The sequence below is a fragment of the Hylobates moloch genome, unplaced genomic scaffold, assembly GCF_009828535.3.
Source record: "Hylobates moloch isolate HMO894 unplaced genomic scaffold, HMol_V3 SCAFFOLD_2, whole genome shotgun sequence".
Taxonomy (NCBI): Eukaryota; Metazoa; Chordata; class Mammalia; order Primates; family Hylobatidae; genus Hylobates; species Hylobates moloch.
Window position 1 is genome coordinate 58,518,485 of NW_026652277.1, and position 17,498 is coordinate 58,535,982.

The window sequence follows — 17,498 nt, forward strand, 5'->3', positions numbered from 1 at the left end:
CCTTCTGAGCCCAACAGGTCCCTCGAAGCTCCCCAGTGACTTCCATGGATCAAAACACAGCCTTCCACACAACAAAAAATTGATGCTACTGGAATTACTAGAGTTTGAGATGTTCCAAGATTTCAAAGAGGGAAAGGATGGGGGATTGCCAACACTGTTAACTAAAATAAACACTGAATTGACCCTTGGCAATGGTCTGTTCCCGCACCCAACGCCTGGCTCCACTACGTTAAAAAAAAAACAAAACACATGTGATATTTGCTTTTAAGATCATAAAACAGCAGGAAGGAGACAAAAGCTCTTATGCGTCATCTGAGATGACAGATGTACTGTTAAAGCGTGCGTTTGTTTCAAAGATTAATGAAATTTGCAGAACTCAAACTAAACACAGAGGATAGATAAGACATGCTGCAGTTCTTGCCCTAACTCTTTCAATCCCAACAACTGAAATGTCTTCCAGAGAAGCAACTCCCCCCGGTAAGGATGTAGCGCGGTCCCTACGTGGGTCTAAGGGATCCGACCCACGACGCACTGCACTGGGTTCACAAAGCGCCTCCTCGCGGGCGGTTATCTTGGTATCTCTGAGAGCGGCGGGCTCTCGCTCCCGCTCCAGGGATTTGGGGCAGAAAGCGAACATCCCACAGTTGGCGGGAGTTACGCAAGACAGTCAGACCCGGCCTTCACTCCAGAGTGCCCCGACCCCCCTCCACCCCAGAGGCGGGGCCGTCGCCTTCCTTCCGGACTCGGGATCGATCTGGAGCTCCGGGAATTTCCCTGGCCCGGGACTCCGGGCTTTCCAGCCCCAACCATGCATAAAAGGGCTTCGCCGTTCTCGGAGAGCCACAGAACCCGGGCCACAGGCAACTCCCCGCCAGCTCTCCTCCTCCCACAGCCGCCCGACCCGCCTGCTGAGCCCCATGGCCCGCGCCGCGCTCTCCGCCATCCCCAGCAATCCCCGGCTCCTGCGGGTGGCGCTGCTGCTCCTGCTTCTGGTGGCCGCCGGCCGGCGCGCAGCAGGTGGGTCCCGGCGCCCTTGGGGTCCCCGGGCCGGACGCGGCTGGGGTGGGCGCCCCGCGCCGACAGCCCCGCTCAATCACCGAGTCTCTTCTTCCCTAGGAGCGCCCATGGCCACTGAACTGCGCTGCCAGTGCTTGCAGACCCTGCAGGGAATTCACCTCAAGAACATCCAAAGTGTGAACGTGAAGTCCCCTGGACCCCACTGCGCCCAAACCGAAGTCATGTAAGTCTCGCCCACCGCTGCCGCTGCCACCGCTGGCGTCCCCGACTCTCCCGCTGCCCCAAACCCTGTCCTCAGCCCGACCTCCTGTCTCACGAGATTCCCTTCTCTCTGCAGAGCCACACTCAAGAATGGGCAGAAAGCTTGTCTCAACCCCGCATCCCCCATGGTTAAGAAAATCATCGAAAAGATGCTGAAAAAGTAAGTTATAATTTCCATGTACACAGCCGACTGGAGCTGTTGGTCAGAAATACTGGCATCTGTCCCCTAAAAAGTAAATCAGGAAAACCCAAGGGTTAGCTGCAGGACTGAAAAAATTATTATTTTCACAAAGTTGCCATTAAGGTTATTAATCTGCTCTGGTGCCAGAGGATATTCCCAGTGCCCAGGGTCACCACCCAGGTTCTTCCCTCCTTCCAGTGAATGTAGGTAAAACTGCTTTCATGTAACGTCTCATTGGAGTTTGCCAGTTCTGCTGAAGTGTTTTCCACCTGTTAAAAAACACAAGCTTCATTTCCCCTAGTTCCTACTGACTTTCAGACCTGAAAAGCAGACCCCCGGGTTTTTTGTAAAAGTTTAGGGTTGAAGTGCAGAGATTTCACAATAATATTGCACTGGGTATATATCTGGTTGCCACCACCTATTAGCCGTGTCACTCAAAGACAATATTATTTAGTTTATCTGAGACTCATCAAAACAGGGAAAATAATGGTAGCTACATCATGAGGTTGCTTTGAGGCTTAAGTGAGGCCCAGTATGACAAAGAACAATAGGCTCTGGCTGTTTTAGCCAGTAAAACAGTGTAGACTGCCACCCCTCCACCCCACCTCACCCCCATTCCTAAAAGAGCATACCAAGCCTAGAGGTCCTTGCCACACAGCACAGCTGTCACAGGCAGTAGCCACTTGGGTGCCAGGCTGGGGAAACTGCATTCAGAAAACTCTAGAGCCTGGGGAAACAGGACAGGAGAAGAGTGTTGTGCAGTCGGCTTTCCCGAGCACCTACTCAGGGCACCCGTTTTCTCATTACAGTGGCAAATCCAACTGACCAGAAGGAAGGAGGAAGCTCATTGGTGGCTGTTCTTGAAGGAGGCCCTGCCCTTACAGGAACAGAAGAGGAAAGAGAGACACAGCTGCAGAGACCACCTGGATTGCGCCTAATGTGTCTGAGCATCGCTTAGGAGAAGTCTTCTATTTATTTATTTATTTATTTATTTGTTTTAGAAGATTCTATGTTAATATTTTACGTGTAAAATAAGGTTATGATTGAATCTACTTGCACACTCTCCCATTATATTTATTGTTTATTTTAGGTCAAACCCAAGTTAGTTCAATCCTGATTCATACTTAATTTGAAGACAGAAGGTTTGCAGATATTCTCTAGTCATTATGTTAATATTTCTTAGTGATGACATATCACGTCAGCCACTGTGATGGAGGCTGGGGAATCCAAGAAAATGGCCAGTGAGATCAATGTGAGGGCAGGGGAATGTATGTGTGTCTATTTTTGTAACTGTAAAGATGAATGTCAGTTGTTATTTATTGAAATGATTTCACAGTGTGTGGTCAACATTTCTCATGTTGAAGCTTTAAGAACTAAAATGTTCTAAATATCCCTTGGACATTTTATGTCTTTCTTGTAAGGCATACTGCCTTGTTTAATGTTAATTATGCAGTGTTTCCCTCTGTGTTAGAGCAGAGAGGTTTCGATATTTATTGATGTTTTCACAAAGAACAGGAAAATAAAATATTTAAAAATATAAAATGTTTGTTTTATTTTGGGGGAAACAAGGACTATCTTTGCTGAAAAATCTGATGATTTACATCAATATTTATTTCTCAATTTTTTTTTTCTGGGCTTTCAATCTGCTATACAGATAAACTACGAATTATGCCTAATTTCATGTGGTGATTGCTGTCACTCCCCTTGGCTCTCACCTAGTAAAGAATGTGCCTTACCAAACTATGGTCTTGCCCCTGATGGGAGAATCACTGATACGTATTGCCATTATTACAAGAAGTTCCTTACAACCTTGCTACTCCAATTTACCTCCTTAAAAATATGGAGGGGGGAAATATGGCAGAGATGTTTTAACCAGAGCAACTCCATCTTGAATAGGGGCTGGGCAAAATGGGGCTGAGGTTTACTGGGCTGCATTCCCAGTAGGTTAGGCATTCGAAGTCACAGGATGAGATAGGAGATTGGCACAAGATACAGGTCATAAAGATCTTGCTGATAAAACAGGTTACAGTAAAGAAGCCAGCTAAAACCCACCAAAGCCAAGATGGAGACGAGAGTGACCTCTGTCGTTCTCACTGGTCATTATACACTAATTATAATATATTAGCATGCTAAAAGACACTCTTACCAGCCCCATGACAGTTTACAAGTGCCATGGCAACATCAGGAAGTTACCCTGTATGGTCTAAAAAGGAGAGAAACCCTCAGTTCTAGGAAATTGCCCACCCCTTTCCTAGAAAACTCATGAATAATCCACCCCTTGTTTAGCATATAATCAAGAAATAACCATAAAAATGGCCAACCAGCAGCTCAGGCTGCTGCTTTGCCTATGGAACAGCCACTGTTTATTGCTTTACTTTCTTAATAAACTTGTTTTCATTTAAAAAAATTTAAATTCTTGTAGTTATCTTAACAAGGGATCTCATTTGTTTGCTTTTGCTAAATAATTTTTCATATAATTGTTGACAATTTAATGAAGCTGTCAATAAAATGGTGGCTAAAATATTTTGTTTTTCAAAACTCAAGTAGTTTGTGTCCTAACAGAACCATAAAAAGTGAGTGGCTGAATACTTCACCTGTGGAAACTTCTGATTGAAATTTGGACCCAATGTTCTAACCTTCAGATACAAGTAACTAGCACTAAGTTTAATGTTGTTTCAAACCTTTATAGCAATATACCAAACACAATGCTTTTAAGATTTCACTGCATTAGTTTGCATCCTTCCTAGTGGAATTTTAATGGGCCCTCATAGAGAATTTGCCCTCTGGGGAACTCTGTATTCAGTGCTGCCCCAGGATGACAGCAGCACACCAGGTTTTCAGGACAGAAATACAATTGTCATGTCAAAGGAAGAAAGACCTCAATAATCTAAAAGAAACCACACTGCAAACCTGAAAAGGAAGGACAATGGTGCATGCATGAGGTATCTACTTGTCTCTGATTCAGGACTCATTCAGGAATTCTGAATCCTGGGTAACTGCCTCCAGCACAGACAAGAAGGTGAGGCTGGCAGCCCCAGTACTTGAGATCAAGTTCTGGATTGTCCCAAGTAGCTGGGTAAATAAGGGAACAACCTTTAAGTAGCAAGAAACAACCTCTGTGAGCTTTTCTTGCAGCTAAATAGGTTAAAAACAATAATCTCTTAATAATTCCAAGGTTATTAGTTAATTATAACCGAGATGAGAAAGAAGAATATTTGTAAACTATACGTAAGTAAATAAATGTGGTCAGGCGTGGTGGCTCACACCTGTAATCTCAGCACTTTGAGAGGCTGAGGCCGGCGGATCACAAGGTCAGGAGATCAAGACCATCCTGGCTAACATGGTGAAACCCCGTCTCTACTAAAAATACAAAAAAAATTAGCTGGCTTGGTGGTGGGCGCCTGTAGTCCCAGCTACTAGGGAGGCTGAGGCAGGAGAATGGCGTGAACCCAGGAGACAGAGCTTGCAGTGAGCCGAGATCGTGCCACTGCACTCCAGCCTGGGTGACAGAGTGAGAATCCGTCTCAAAAAAAAAAAAAAAGCAACCTATTCGAGAAGCTCCATAAATGGTAGTCTTCACTCCCTAACCCCAAGTTAGAGGACACTGGAAAATGTTTACAAGTGGCACTCAAGGGTTCAATAAAACCACTCCATAAACCTAAGACAAAGTCCTCATCCTCTAACATTGGAGCTTGCTGTACTGGCTACTTAACTCTTGCTAATAAGGAACAGAGAACATAAAAAGAATAAAAGAGATGCTTTTATTCACATGGTGGTTAAAGACAGGTTTCAAAGTATCAGACTGACATTGGAGTAAATTCCAGCTCTGTCACTGTGATCTCGGGCAAGTTTCTTTACTTCACTCAACCTCATTTCCCCTTCTATAGATGAAGATAATAACAGAATGAGCCTTCTGAAGTGTTGCAGGGATTAAATGTTATGGAGGCTTTGGAAACATGGTTCTTGTCATTGGTCCTCAGGCCGACTCCATGGACATTGTCTGGGTCTCCATCTTAGATCAAGTAGATGTGAAGATTGTGCTTTTCACACCAAATTGCCGAGAAGTTGCAAGTACCACGCAGTCGCCTGTAGAAAGTGTTATGGCAGGAAGTGGGACACAAGCCTATTTGAGGTGGTGGTCACAGGGTGAAGGAAGTAGGGGAAGAATGCTACATGATACATCACAGTTTTGAGAGGCCATCAGCAGGAAACAGCAATGACCACAGTGACTGCAGTTTCCCGACCAATGTTGTTACAGGAAAAAAGTCCGGATCCAGACCAAAAGAGGGTTTTTGGATCTCGCACAAGAAGGAGTTCAGACCAAGTCCACAATGCAAAGCAAAAGCAAGTTTATTAAGAAACAAAACATAGTCACATCCATGTAATCTTATTGCTTAAATGCCAAATCTCCATCAGCAATTTTAGAGATGGAACCTTCAGTGTTTTTGTTCCCAATGTTTCACAAGCAAACCGGATGTAAATAGGAGACACACAGGGGAACAGAAAGTTAAAATCTCTAAGACTAATTAAATGAAATCTCCTGAAAATGACAGTGAAGCCGAGATAGCGACCGAAAAATTGATGCATGCAGCAAAGAGGACAAGGCAGATAAATACAAACAGCATAGCAGTTAACATCCCCTGGTGCCAAACCTATTCTTAGCCAAAAGGAACTTTACTGAAAGGGCCCTCTAACCCCATAAATCTTAGGAAGGACTCTAACCTTCCAAAGTTGGGCCTGGAACCCAAGTTCAGTCAAGTGTCCTTGCCTTTTACAAGAGGGGCCTTTAACTCTCTCTGTTAGGGGCAACTCTAACTCCCCTAAGTTGAGTCTAACCCAATCCCATCCTTTACCCAGGTACCCAACCACTTACCCAATCAGCTAGTTGGTACTGCAGTCTATTTCCTTTGGGTTCAGGATCTCCTCAGTATTTTCCCTTCATGGTCGCCAGAAAGATGTTACCAGAAAGGGGTCCCAATTTAGACCCTAAAGGAGGGTTCTTGGATCTCAACAGAAATAATTCAGGGTGGGTCAACAATGCAAAGCGAAAGTAAGTTTGTTAAGAAAGCAAAGTGGTGAAAGAACAGCTACTCCATAGACGGAGTAGGACATTCCTTAAAGTAAGAGGAGGAACATGTTCACCCTAGGTACAATGCTTGTTTATGTATAAGACAAAAAAAGATCAAGGGGAGACATGCTCTGCTACAAGAGTTTGTGACGAAGGTTTAATTTTCTTAATGACTATATTTTGCAAGAATTGATGTTAGTATCTTTAAAGCAAAATTAGGAATGCTTCTGTCTAGATATTGGGATATCAGGAAACTCCTAAGTCTGGGTCTGTTTAGTACATGTTATCAATCTGTTCCCTTAACTGTAAACTTCTAGAGGCTAGGAATACCTAACTTTCTGGGAATGCAGCCCAGCAAGTCCCAGCCTTATGTTTTCTTAGCCCTCACTTAAGATGGAGTTACTCTAGTTTGAATACCTCTGACATATTTCCCCACTTCCTTTATAAGAGGACCCTTAATCCTAAGGGTGGCAGATAGACAAAGATCAGTCTTTTGTAACTTTCTTAGGCTGAACAGGGGTGATGATATTCGTGCCTAACTATTAGAGTCTCTTTTATTCAAGGTAGAGAGGAACTCAGTCAGAAAGCCTCGGTATGGTGAGGGTTGTTCATAAATTAGTCTCAGCAAAAGGTGAAATCTGAAAAATTAATGTATCCAACTTAAGAAAGCATTGAGTAAGCTTGTCTTGCATTCCCACACAAAGAGTACAATTGCATATATTCCACAACAGCAAAGCAAAATAAGTAAAATCATCCTAAGTAAACTAAAAAGGAAGGCTTCCCAAGAACCAGGTAGTGGTTGGAACCAAGTTGATATAGGGTCAACTGGCAGTGCATCAATGGCAGATATATGAGTGTCTAGAGCTTTCATAGCCCGGGTAATACTATGTGAATAGTCTGGAGCATACACACAACATTTGTTTTTTGTTTGCTTGTTTGTTTGAGACGGAGTTTCACTCTTGTTGCCCAGGCTGGAATGCAATGGCATGATCTTGGCTCACCACAAACTCCGCCTCCTGGGTTCAAGCGATTCTCCTGCCTCAGCCTCCCGAGTAGCTGGGATTACAGGCATGTGCCATCACGCCTGGCTAATTTTGTGTTTTTAGTAGAGATGGGGTTTCTCCATGTTGGTCAGGCTGGCCTCAAACTCCCAACCTCAGGTGATCCGCCTACCATGGCCTCCCAAAGTGCTGGGATTACAGGCGTGAGCCACCGTGCCCAGCCCAACATTCAGTTTTGATCAAAGCACAAGTTCCCCCTTGGACTGCTGTTAAAATGTTCAAAGTCACATGGTTTTGTATGGCCACCTGCCTAATCTGAGAAGTTTCCTCAGTTAGGAGGGTAAGGGCATGGCGTGTACTATTGAAAGCTGCAGCCATGTGCTTGGCTAAGGCTTTAACGCATAACTTGATATTGATTATGGCTGCCTGTGGGGAAAATATAGCATCAGATAGAACCACCAAGAAGCCTGTTTTTGTTGCCCTATGGCGAGCCTTTACAGTATCCCAGCTGAACGGGAGAGAGTCCAATTTGCTGAGGATAAGTCCCAGGAGATAAGGACAACTTTCAAGTCCAACTATAAAGTAAATACAACCAGCCATGAGTTCCACAAGCCCATAACCATCCCCAAGGGGAAGGGTGGGCATCCATTTTTTGCAAATTGTGTTGCCATCCTACCCACATTTGGTCTGTTAAAAGAAGGGTCTGATTACATTGTTGAGGTGGCAACCATCCCATATCACGGGTTTCAGTCTGGTGGTGACTATTAACGCACCTTTCAAAACATAGAAGTGCTTTGCCTGATACCTGTGCTTGAACAACTGTCATCCACCCAAGTCTATCACATACAGTATAACCTAAAGTCGAGGTGCTGTTTAGCTGTTTCCTAATTAGATGAAAAATGTGCCTTCTTGTCTCTCCATAAGTGAGGAAGGGGCTAAGGCCTGTGTGGCTATGGTACATGAGAAAAGAGGGACTATATTTATAATGCTCAGTTTCCCAATCATAATAAAATCCCCATAAACTTAGGTTTGCTGGTTGAATATGCCAGGGCAACCTGGAATTGAAGGAAAATGGCAATTCTCTACATAATCCAACAAACTGTTGGATTACATAGAGAGGCTACAGTCTGCCCACTTAGCAAATAAGTTACTCTTTGTGTGATTCCAGCTTATACCCCAAAATAGAATGCCAATCCATATCTTTATGTTACCCATCCCTTTTGTTTCTTTTGAACAGGAGCTGGAGGTCATGGGTTGGCCCACAGGAATAAGTGGGATCAGTCTTTTGTGTTCTGTTGGCCTGTGGGACTTTATAAGAGACAGGTTTCATTCGAGATAAGTGAACCCAGCTGTTTATTCCTAGAAGTTTAAGTGCAGTTGGGGTACTAAGAAGAACTTGATAGGATCCCTTTCATTTTGGGAGAAAGTTGATCTGCTGAGGATCCTTCCTTTCAAGTTTTTAATAGGACCCAGTCTCCTGGCTGGGTTGTAACAATATTCTCTTCCTTAGTAGGGGAAGGGAGTCTTTGATTTCCATATTCAAGGAGCACCTTTTGCATTTGTCCTAAGTTGATTACATAATTTTGTACTTGAAAGTATCTATGTCTATCTGGAAGTCTGTAGTTAAGAAAGGCCTTCCATACATCATTTCAAAAGTGTTGCACTATAGATTTCTCTTGGGAACAGCTTGAACCCATAAAAAGACTATAGGCAATATAGATAGTCAGGTTTCTGATGTTTCCTGGCATAGTACTTTTTAAGTTTGGTTAGCTCTTTCTACTTTTTCTGAAGATGGTGGCATCCATACTAAATGAAGGAGGTACTTAATTCCTAGGGCTGAAGATATGTTCTGGGTAATTGTCACTGTGAAAGATGGGCCATTATTGTTTTGCAAGCTCTTATACAGCCTAAATCTAGGAATTATTGCCTTTCATAGGAGGTCAGAAACCTTGTCTTTTCAGACTAGGTAGGAAAAGCCTCAGTCCAATCAGTAAAGGATTGATGAATACTAATAAATATTTAAATCTTTTACATGGGGACATCTGAGCATAATCTACTAGTCAATCTTCACTGGCATACATTCTGCTATGCTGAACAGGCCTTACTAAAGGAGAAGGAAAAGGTTTGTTATTTGGGTTATTCCAGGCACAGAGTTCACAGGACTGAGTTACCTGCTTTACTGTTCCAAGTAAGTAAGCCTTTTCCTAAAAAAAGATGAGACATTGGCTGGGAGCGGTGGTTCATGCCTGTAATCCTAGCACTTTGGGAGGCTGAGGCGCATGGATCACTTGAGGTCAGGAGTTCGAGACCAGCCTGACCAACACAAAGAAACCCCGTCTCTACTAAAAATACAAAATTAGCCAGACATGGTGGTGCATGCCTGCAATCCCAGCTACTCAGGAGGCTGAGGGAGGAGAATCACTTGAACCCAGGAGGTGGAGGTTGTGGTGAGCTGAGATTGTGCCATTGCACTACAGCCTGGGCAACAAGAGTGAAACGCTGTCTCAAAAATAAAAAAAAAAAGAGAGAGAGAGAGATTAATTGAAACAAGGAATCTCTTCCCAAATAAGTAGAGTCATGCAAGTGCTTAACTGTTTTCCACTGATTAGCACCTGGTATCAATAATTTGTTGTTATTGATAAGTCAGCCAGAAGGATCTTGAATTAAACCCTGATCTTTAGCCCATTCTTATTCCTCTTTAGTATATCTTGGTTCTGTCATTACCAGGGCAGAGGGCACTAACATGCCTACAAGTCCAACTGGCTGCTTTAATGCAGCTGCCTTAGCTCCTGCATCTGCAAAGGAGTTTCCCTTAGCCACACTACAGTCTCCTTTTTGATGTCCTCTGCAATGGATTATAGCTACTTCCTTGGTCAGCAAAACAGCATCTAATAGATTTAAAATGTTTAAGTGATATTTCACAGGGGAACCCTTAGCAGTTAGGAGTCCCCATTCCTTCCATGAGCATGAAGCACCAGAATAGCATACATAGAATCAGTACAAATGTTAATTATTAAGTCATTTCCCAATTGCAGGGCTATTAATATGAGCTATTAATAATCGCAGGGCTATTAGCAAGAGCTATTCATTCTGCCTTTTGAGCTGAGGTAGAAGTTGGTGAGGCCTGAGACTTAATGACCTTGTGTTGACTGACAATGGCATACCCAGCTTTTCTGTGTCCCTGGTGCATAAAGCTACTTCCATCTATAAAACATTCTACTTCAGGATTATTTAGAGGCTCATCGTTTAAATCCGGCCAGCTGGAATAAACTTGCTCCATTACTTGTATACAAGAATGATATAGGGTGCTGGTGGGTTCAGGCAGATAGGTAGCTGGATTTAAAGTCTGGCATATCTTAAGGGTTACATGAGGAATGTTTAGCAACAAAGCCTGATATTTCAACAAGTATCTCCTGTCATCTACTGGTGTTCTTTAGCTTCTAGGACTCCTTGAACTTGATGTGGGGTTAAAACTTCCAGATGTTGTCCTAAAGCCATTTTATTGACTTCATCTCCTAACAGAGCAGTTGCTGCAACTGCCCTGAGGCATTCAGGTCATCCTGAAGTGACATGGTCTAATTGTTTAAAAAAATATATATCACTGGTTCGGGGATATCTCCTAGTTTCTGGATAAGGACACCCAGGGTGGTTCTTTGTTTCTTAGCCACATAAGAGAAAAATGGCTTATCAAAATTAGGGATCCCTAGGACTGGAGCTGATCCCAATTTTTCCTTGAAAGCAATAAAAGCTTGCTTACAATTGCTATTCCATTCTAAAGCGTCTACATTTGCTCCTTTCAGGGCATCATACAAAGGCTTGACCATATGCCCCAATCCTGACACCGCTAGAAAAGCTCGCAGCTGCTTTCTAGTTTGGGGTTGTGGAATGCCCAAGATAGCTTCCTTTTCTTCTGGTACTATTGCCTGGGTGCCAGGGGTTAGGATATATCCTAAGTATTTAGCCTCTTGGGTTGAAACCTGGGCCCTCTGCTGTGAGACCCTATACCCATTAGCTCCCAGAAAATTTAGCAACTTAAAGGTATTTTCGTCCAAGTTTCTTTTGGTTGGGCTAGCAACCAACACATCATCCACATATTGAACAATAATGCCCTTATTTAAGTGTAACATCCGTAATTCTCTAGCCAATGTATTTCCAAACAGATAAGGGCTGCCCCTAAATACCTGGGGAAGAACTGTCCAAGTTCATTGATAAACCAAATGACTGTCAGGATCAATCCATTCAAAAGCCAAGATGAACTGTGAATCAGGGAGTACTGCAATGCCAAAAAAAAAAAGAGACATCTTTAAGATCTAACTCTGTAAACCAGTTGGCATCCCCAGGGATGGGACCCAGGCTAATAGCATGTAGGGATTGGGCACTATAGGATGTATGGGAATGACAGCCTCATTGAAAGCTCGAAGTTCTTGACCAAATCTATGGTGTCCGTCTGGTTTTTTAACTGGTACAATTGGTGTATTACAATGAGACTCACAGAGGTTTAACAACCCAAATTGCAAAAACTTAGCTATTAATAGTTGGATCCCTCTTTGTGCCTCTAGCTTTAAGGGGTATTGTCTCTTCCAGGGGTACAGGACATCAGGTTTAAGTTGGATACAAATGGGGGAAATATTTAACACTTTGCCTGAAACCTCAGTGTCCCATACTATAGGATTTACTTGAGAAGTAGATGTTTCCCATTGTCTTTCCTCCCTTATCACAGGAAAGCAGAAGGAACAAACCCTCATCTGCCTTGTGATTTCCAAGAGATACCACTATTTGCAGCTGAGCCACCAAATCCCTTCCCAACAAGGGGGTGGGGCATTCAGGCATGAAAAGAAAGGCATGTGAGGAAACTAATGTTTCTGAAGAGCAGCTTAAAAGATAGGTAAAATGGCATGTATGAGCTTGTTCATCTATCCCTGTGACCATACAGTTTTGGGGTGATGGAAGCCCATTATAATGGGTCAAAACAGAGTAAGCAATTCCAAGTCCAAAAGGAAGTTAATATTCTTTTTCTTTTTTATTTTTTTTTTGAGACTGAGTTTCACTCTGTCCCCCAGGCTGGAATGCAGTGGTGCAATCTTGGCTCACTGCAACCTCTGACTCCCAGGTTCAAGTGATTCTCATGCCTCAGCCCCCTGAATAGCTGGAATTACAGGCACCTGCCACCATACCTGGCTAGTTTTTGTATTTTTAGTAGAGAGAGTTTCACCATGTTGGCCAGGCTGGTCTCGAACTCCTGACCTCAGATGAGTCACCCACCTCAGCCTCCCAACGTGCTGGAATTACAGGCATGAGCCACTGCACCCAATCCAAAAGTTAATATTCTTACCTGCCACTTCAAGTGTTACCTGTGACTCCTCTGGAGATATGTTCCATTGTCCAACAGGAGATGAGGCAGAAGGTCTCTCGGGCTTGCTTGGCTATTCCAGCCATCGTTGGTTCAGGTGCCGATGGCTCCCTTTCAAGCGCTGGGCATTTCCTGTTCCAACGTCCAGTTTTTTTTACAATGCACACACTGATTTATGCCAAAGGCATCGTGACTTGGATGCCCAGTTTTATGTTTTCCACCTTTTCACTTCCCTTGTTCAGGCTAAGAACCAGGAGGGCAATCCCACGTGGGAGGTGAGCTTAAGGCTGCAGCCAAGAGCTGCACCTTTTGGGAGGTCCGTTTTGCTCTTTCTGCTTCCTATGTTCTGCCCCTGTTATTAAAAACTAAAAATGCCATATTCAAAAGCCTGCGGAGAGACTTCTTCAGCACCACAACCAAGGAGGGATATGATAGGCCGCCGGTGGATATAACTCCTTTAAAAGAAAGGAAATTAACTTTTGATACCCATGCATTGGTTCAGGACTTGGAAACTCATGGATTTGACAAAACACAAGCAGAAACAATAGTATCAGCATTAACTACTTTATCAAATGTCAGCCCGGATACTACCTACAAAGAGATGGTCACTCAAGCTCAACAGAAAATAACAGTACAACAGCTAATGGCTCATTTGGACTCTATCAGGAGAAACATGGTCATCCTGGAGAAAAGTGAATTCGCAAATCTCAAAGCAGAGAATGAGAAAATGAAAATTGAATTAGACCAAGTTAAGCAACAACTAATACATGAAACCAGTTGAATCAGAGCAGATAATAAACTGGATATCAGCCTAGAAAGGAGCAGAGTAACAGATATGTTTACAGATCAAGAAAAGCAACTTATGGAAGCAACTACAGAATTTACAAAAAAAGGATACCCAAACCAAAAGTGTTATTTCAGAGACCAGTAATAAAATTGATGCAGAAATTGCTTCCTTAAAAACACTGATGGAGTCTAACAAACTTGAGATAATTCATTATCTTGCAGCCTTGGTGTTTATTTGCCTGGCAATAGCATTGGGATTTTATAGATTCTGGAAGTAGTATTAATGTTCTTACTGCTGTGTCTATTGGCTTCTTAGAACACCAAACCAGGAGAGATTGACTTTGAACATTATTTTAGCAAATATTTACTACACGAGATTATTCAAAGTATATACGGACTAAAAGAGGAAGTGTTTTAGAATGGGAAGAGATATTTTGTCTTTATTGTGTGTGAGTGTGTGTGTGTGTGAGTGTGTGTGTGTGTGTCTTTTTTATATTGAAAAGCTGTCATTCAAACCTGGTTTATTTGAGATAGAAGAGCATTTTCTCCTTTTGATAGTTCATAGAAATTAACCCAGAGTTTTCTTGTGTTTGTTTGAGCAGTTCTGTAAATCATACAGGATTTTGTTGGTATTGACTGAATATTTGAAAACTGTTCCCTAGCCTACATACTTATTACTGAATTAACTTCCCTGATAACCATTGCATAATTACATTTTTCTATAAAATAAAAGATTATTACAACAGCAACAACAACAACAACAACAACAACAACAAAAGCTGATCCATAGGGGTCTGGGGACCCATAGCTGCTTTTTGTAGTTTCATACGGATATCAGGGTCAGACTGGGTTATAAAATGTACTCCCAAAAGGGTTTGTCCTTTTTTTTGAGTCAGAATTAGTGTTAGTACACTTCCTAATTGCCTCAGCTAAACACCCGTGAAGCAAAGCTGGATTCTTATCTTTTCCCTGAGAAACTTCCTTAATCTTTTCATAGTTAATAGGCTTTTTCATACACTTCTTCATCCCTTCCAACAAACAAGGAACCATATGAGCGCTCCTCCACAAGTCCTCACTGCCCCTTTGATGATAGTTCCATTCCAGATCCTGATCTGGAACTGCTGCATCTCCTGCCTGATATATATTATGGTTAGGGCTATGAGCCAATATCTCATCTGTGTGGCTCCTAGCTGTCCCCAAAATGCAATGTTTCTCTCCCACTGTACAACACAGAGACAACCAACATGCAGGTTCTGCCAAGTCAAACTATAGGTCAGAGTTAATTTTTCAAATTCATCTATGAATTTTCCTGGATCTTCAGAGAAATGACCAAGCTTTTTTTTACATAGAGTCAAATCAGACATAGAAAACGGGACATGTACTCTTACAATGCCTTCTTCCCCATTAGCCACCTCTCTAGGTGGACAAACACTTCCCTTTGGAGGTTGATAAGGGGCTCCACTACAAGTAGTACCCACAAGGCTAGGTTCCTCAGGGATTGGTGGGTATAGAGTGGGACTAGATGGGTAAGGAGGAAGGGACGAAGGGTTCTCAGCAGAACTTTCAGGTGGACAGAGGGGAGAATGCACTGACACATCTGAACCTTCATAGCTGACAGAAGGAGGTTCTGCTCCACCAAAAAGTGTCTGCTGGCTTGTGGGGGCTTGCATCAAGAGATTGTCTAGTATGTCTAGTTCTTTTTCTTCCTTTCCTTTCATCAAACATGCACATGCCTGTTGCAGGGTTTTATCCTGACTGAGCAGCAAAAATGCTTGAACACATGGTATTTCATCCCATGTTTCATCCCACTTACAAAGCAAATCAGGTTAAAATATAATATAATATTATATTATTATGGTATATTATATACTATAATACTAAATACTACATATTTAATTATATACTATAATATTAAAGGCTGTACTTCCAATAGGAGACCATTTATTTTGTTTTTCCAAATAATACAGAGGCCAAACAGTATTACATAGAAACAGCAATTCACCAATTTTCTCCTTAATCCCATTTATTTTAAACTGATCTCAGTGTTCAAGGATACAGCCTAGTGATAAGTCCTTTGGGATCAATGTCGTGGTTCCCATGAAGGAGGCAGGCGATGTTGAAAGAAAAGTTCCAAACCAGTGAGATTGTATTGCCACTGGCCAAGTTCCACTAAAAAGGATAGGAAAGGTTTTTAAGGCCAGCTGCATTAATGAGGAGATCGCTGCTGAAAATTGAATTATCTTATCCACACTAGCCAAATAATATAAATGAGCTGAGCTGTGAATCTTAGATAAACCACAACATAGAACCCAATGAAAGAAATGTCAAATAAGGCAAAGGAAATGAAGGGGATTTAGATGGAAACGACCAGAGCAAGTAGGCTCTGGGCAATAGTTGCAGTGTGGATTGGACAAGCAAAGCTGATTTGCCTGAATTTTGAAAAGATAAGAAGTGTTTTTAGTGTGCAAATGAAACAAAACAGCAAGGAGAAAGGTCCCCTGATTTCCATCCTAGTGCTTCTCAATCACGCCTAGTGATTGCAACAAAACGTAACCACATTTATGTAATCTTATTGCTTAAATACCAAATCTTTATCAGCAATTTTAGAGAAAGTTAAAATCTCTAAAATCAGTTAAGTGAAGCCTCCTGAAAATGACAGTGAAGCAGAGACAGTACCCAAAAAATGGATTCATGCAGCAAAGAGGACAAGGCAGATAAATACAAACAGCATAGCAGTTAACATCCCCTGATGCCAAACCTATTCTTAGCCAAGAGGAACTTTACTGAGAGGGCCCTTTAACCCCATAAATCTTAGGAAGGACTCTAACCTCCAAAGTTGGGCCTGAAACCCAGGTTCTGTCAAGTGTCCTTGCCTTTTATTAAGAGGAACCTTTAATCCTCTCTGTCAGGAGAGACCCTAACTCCCCAAAGTTGGGCCTCTAACCCAATCCCATCCTTTACCCGAGTACTCCACTGCTTACCCAAAGTCAGCTAATTGGTACTGCAGTCTATTTCCTTTGGGTCAAGGTTCTTCTCAGTATTGTCCCTTCATGGTTGTCAGAAAGATGTTACCAGAAAGGGGTCCCAATCCAGACCCCAAGAGAGGGTTCTTGGATCTTGGGCAGAAAGAATTCAGGGTGAGTCCACAGAGCAAAGTGAAAGCAAGTTTTGCAAGAAAGTGGTATAAGAACAGCTACTCCACAGGCAGAGTAGGGTGTTCCCAAAAGTAAGAGGAGGAACGTGTTCACCCTAGGTACAATGCTTGTTTATGTATAGGAGAAAAAGAGATCACGGGGAAACGTGCTCTGCTACAAGAGTTTGTGATAAAGAATTAATATTCTTAATGGTCATATTTTGCAAGAATTGACATTGGCATCTTTAAAGCAAAATTAGGAATGCTTCTGTTCTCAAGATAATGGGATATCAGGAAACTCCTAATTCTGATCTGTTTAGTAAATATTATCAATCTGTTCTCTTAACTGTAAACATCTAGAGGCTAGGAATCCCTAACTTTCTGGAAATGCAGCCCAGTAGGTCCCAGGCTTATTTTTCCTAGCCCTCACTTAAGGCAGAGTCACTTTGGTTCGAACGCCTCTGACAATGTTACTGTGGGAGCTAGAGAAGGAGAGAAGGAGACGTGTCTAACACTAATTCTGTCATCGTGAGTCCTTCTTTGTGAGTCCTCCTGAGTCACCATGTCAGGTGTTCCAGAAGTAACTGGAGAGACGTTGAGGGATGGTGGAGATGTCAGACCCACAATAGCACAGTGGGGGCAATTCAGAAAAACAGATCACATTGTTTGTCTTTCCTGGCTACCCATATAAATAATAAAGA

The 17,498-nt window shown here is 42.6% G+C and overlaps 1 protein-coding gene and 1 pseudogene across 2 annotated transcripts; both read left to right on the top strand.

Annotated features, from left to right (window-relative positions):
* Positions 1 to 842: 842 nt before the first annotated feature.
* Positions 843 to 2,996, top strand: LOC116466971 (C-X-C motif chemokine 2). Of its 2 annotated transcripts, XM_032150230.2 has the most exons (4): positions 843 to 1,017; positions 1,117 to 1,240; positions 1,355 to 1,438; positions 2,269 to 2,996. In XM_032150230.2, the coding sequence occupies exons 1-4, from the start codon at positions 918 to 920 to the stop codon at positions 2,282 to 2,284; spliced, it is 324 nt and encodes a 107-aa protein (XP_032006121.1). In that variant the 5' UTR covers positions 843 to 917; the 3' UTR covers positions 2,285 to 2,996. The 2 variants fall into 2 exon arrangements, with proteins under 2 accessions (XP_032006121.1, XP_032006110.1); XM_032150219.2 differs by having other exon boundaries at positions 858 to 1,240; positions 2,269 to 2,971.
* Positions 2,997 to 13,366: 10,370 nt separating this feature from the next.
* On the top strand, positions 13,367 to 13,942 carry LOC116466979 (coiled-coil domain-containing protein 90B, mitochondrial-like; annotated as a pseudogene).
* Positions 13,943 to 17,498: the final 3,556 nt, after the last annotated feature.

Excerpts from the sequence above, each read along its gene's own strand:
- LOC116466971 (XM_032150219.2), top strand. The coding sequence starts at position 918 with ATGGCCCGCGCCGCGCTCTCCGCCATCCCCAGCAATCCCCGGCTCCTG. Across the intron at positions 1,241-1,354 it reads TGCGCCCAAACCGAAGTCAT|AGCCACACTCAAGAATGGGC; the intron begins GTAAGTCTCGCC and ends TTCTCTCTGCAG.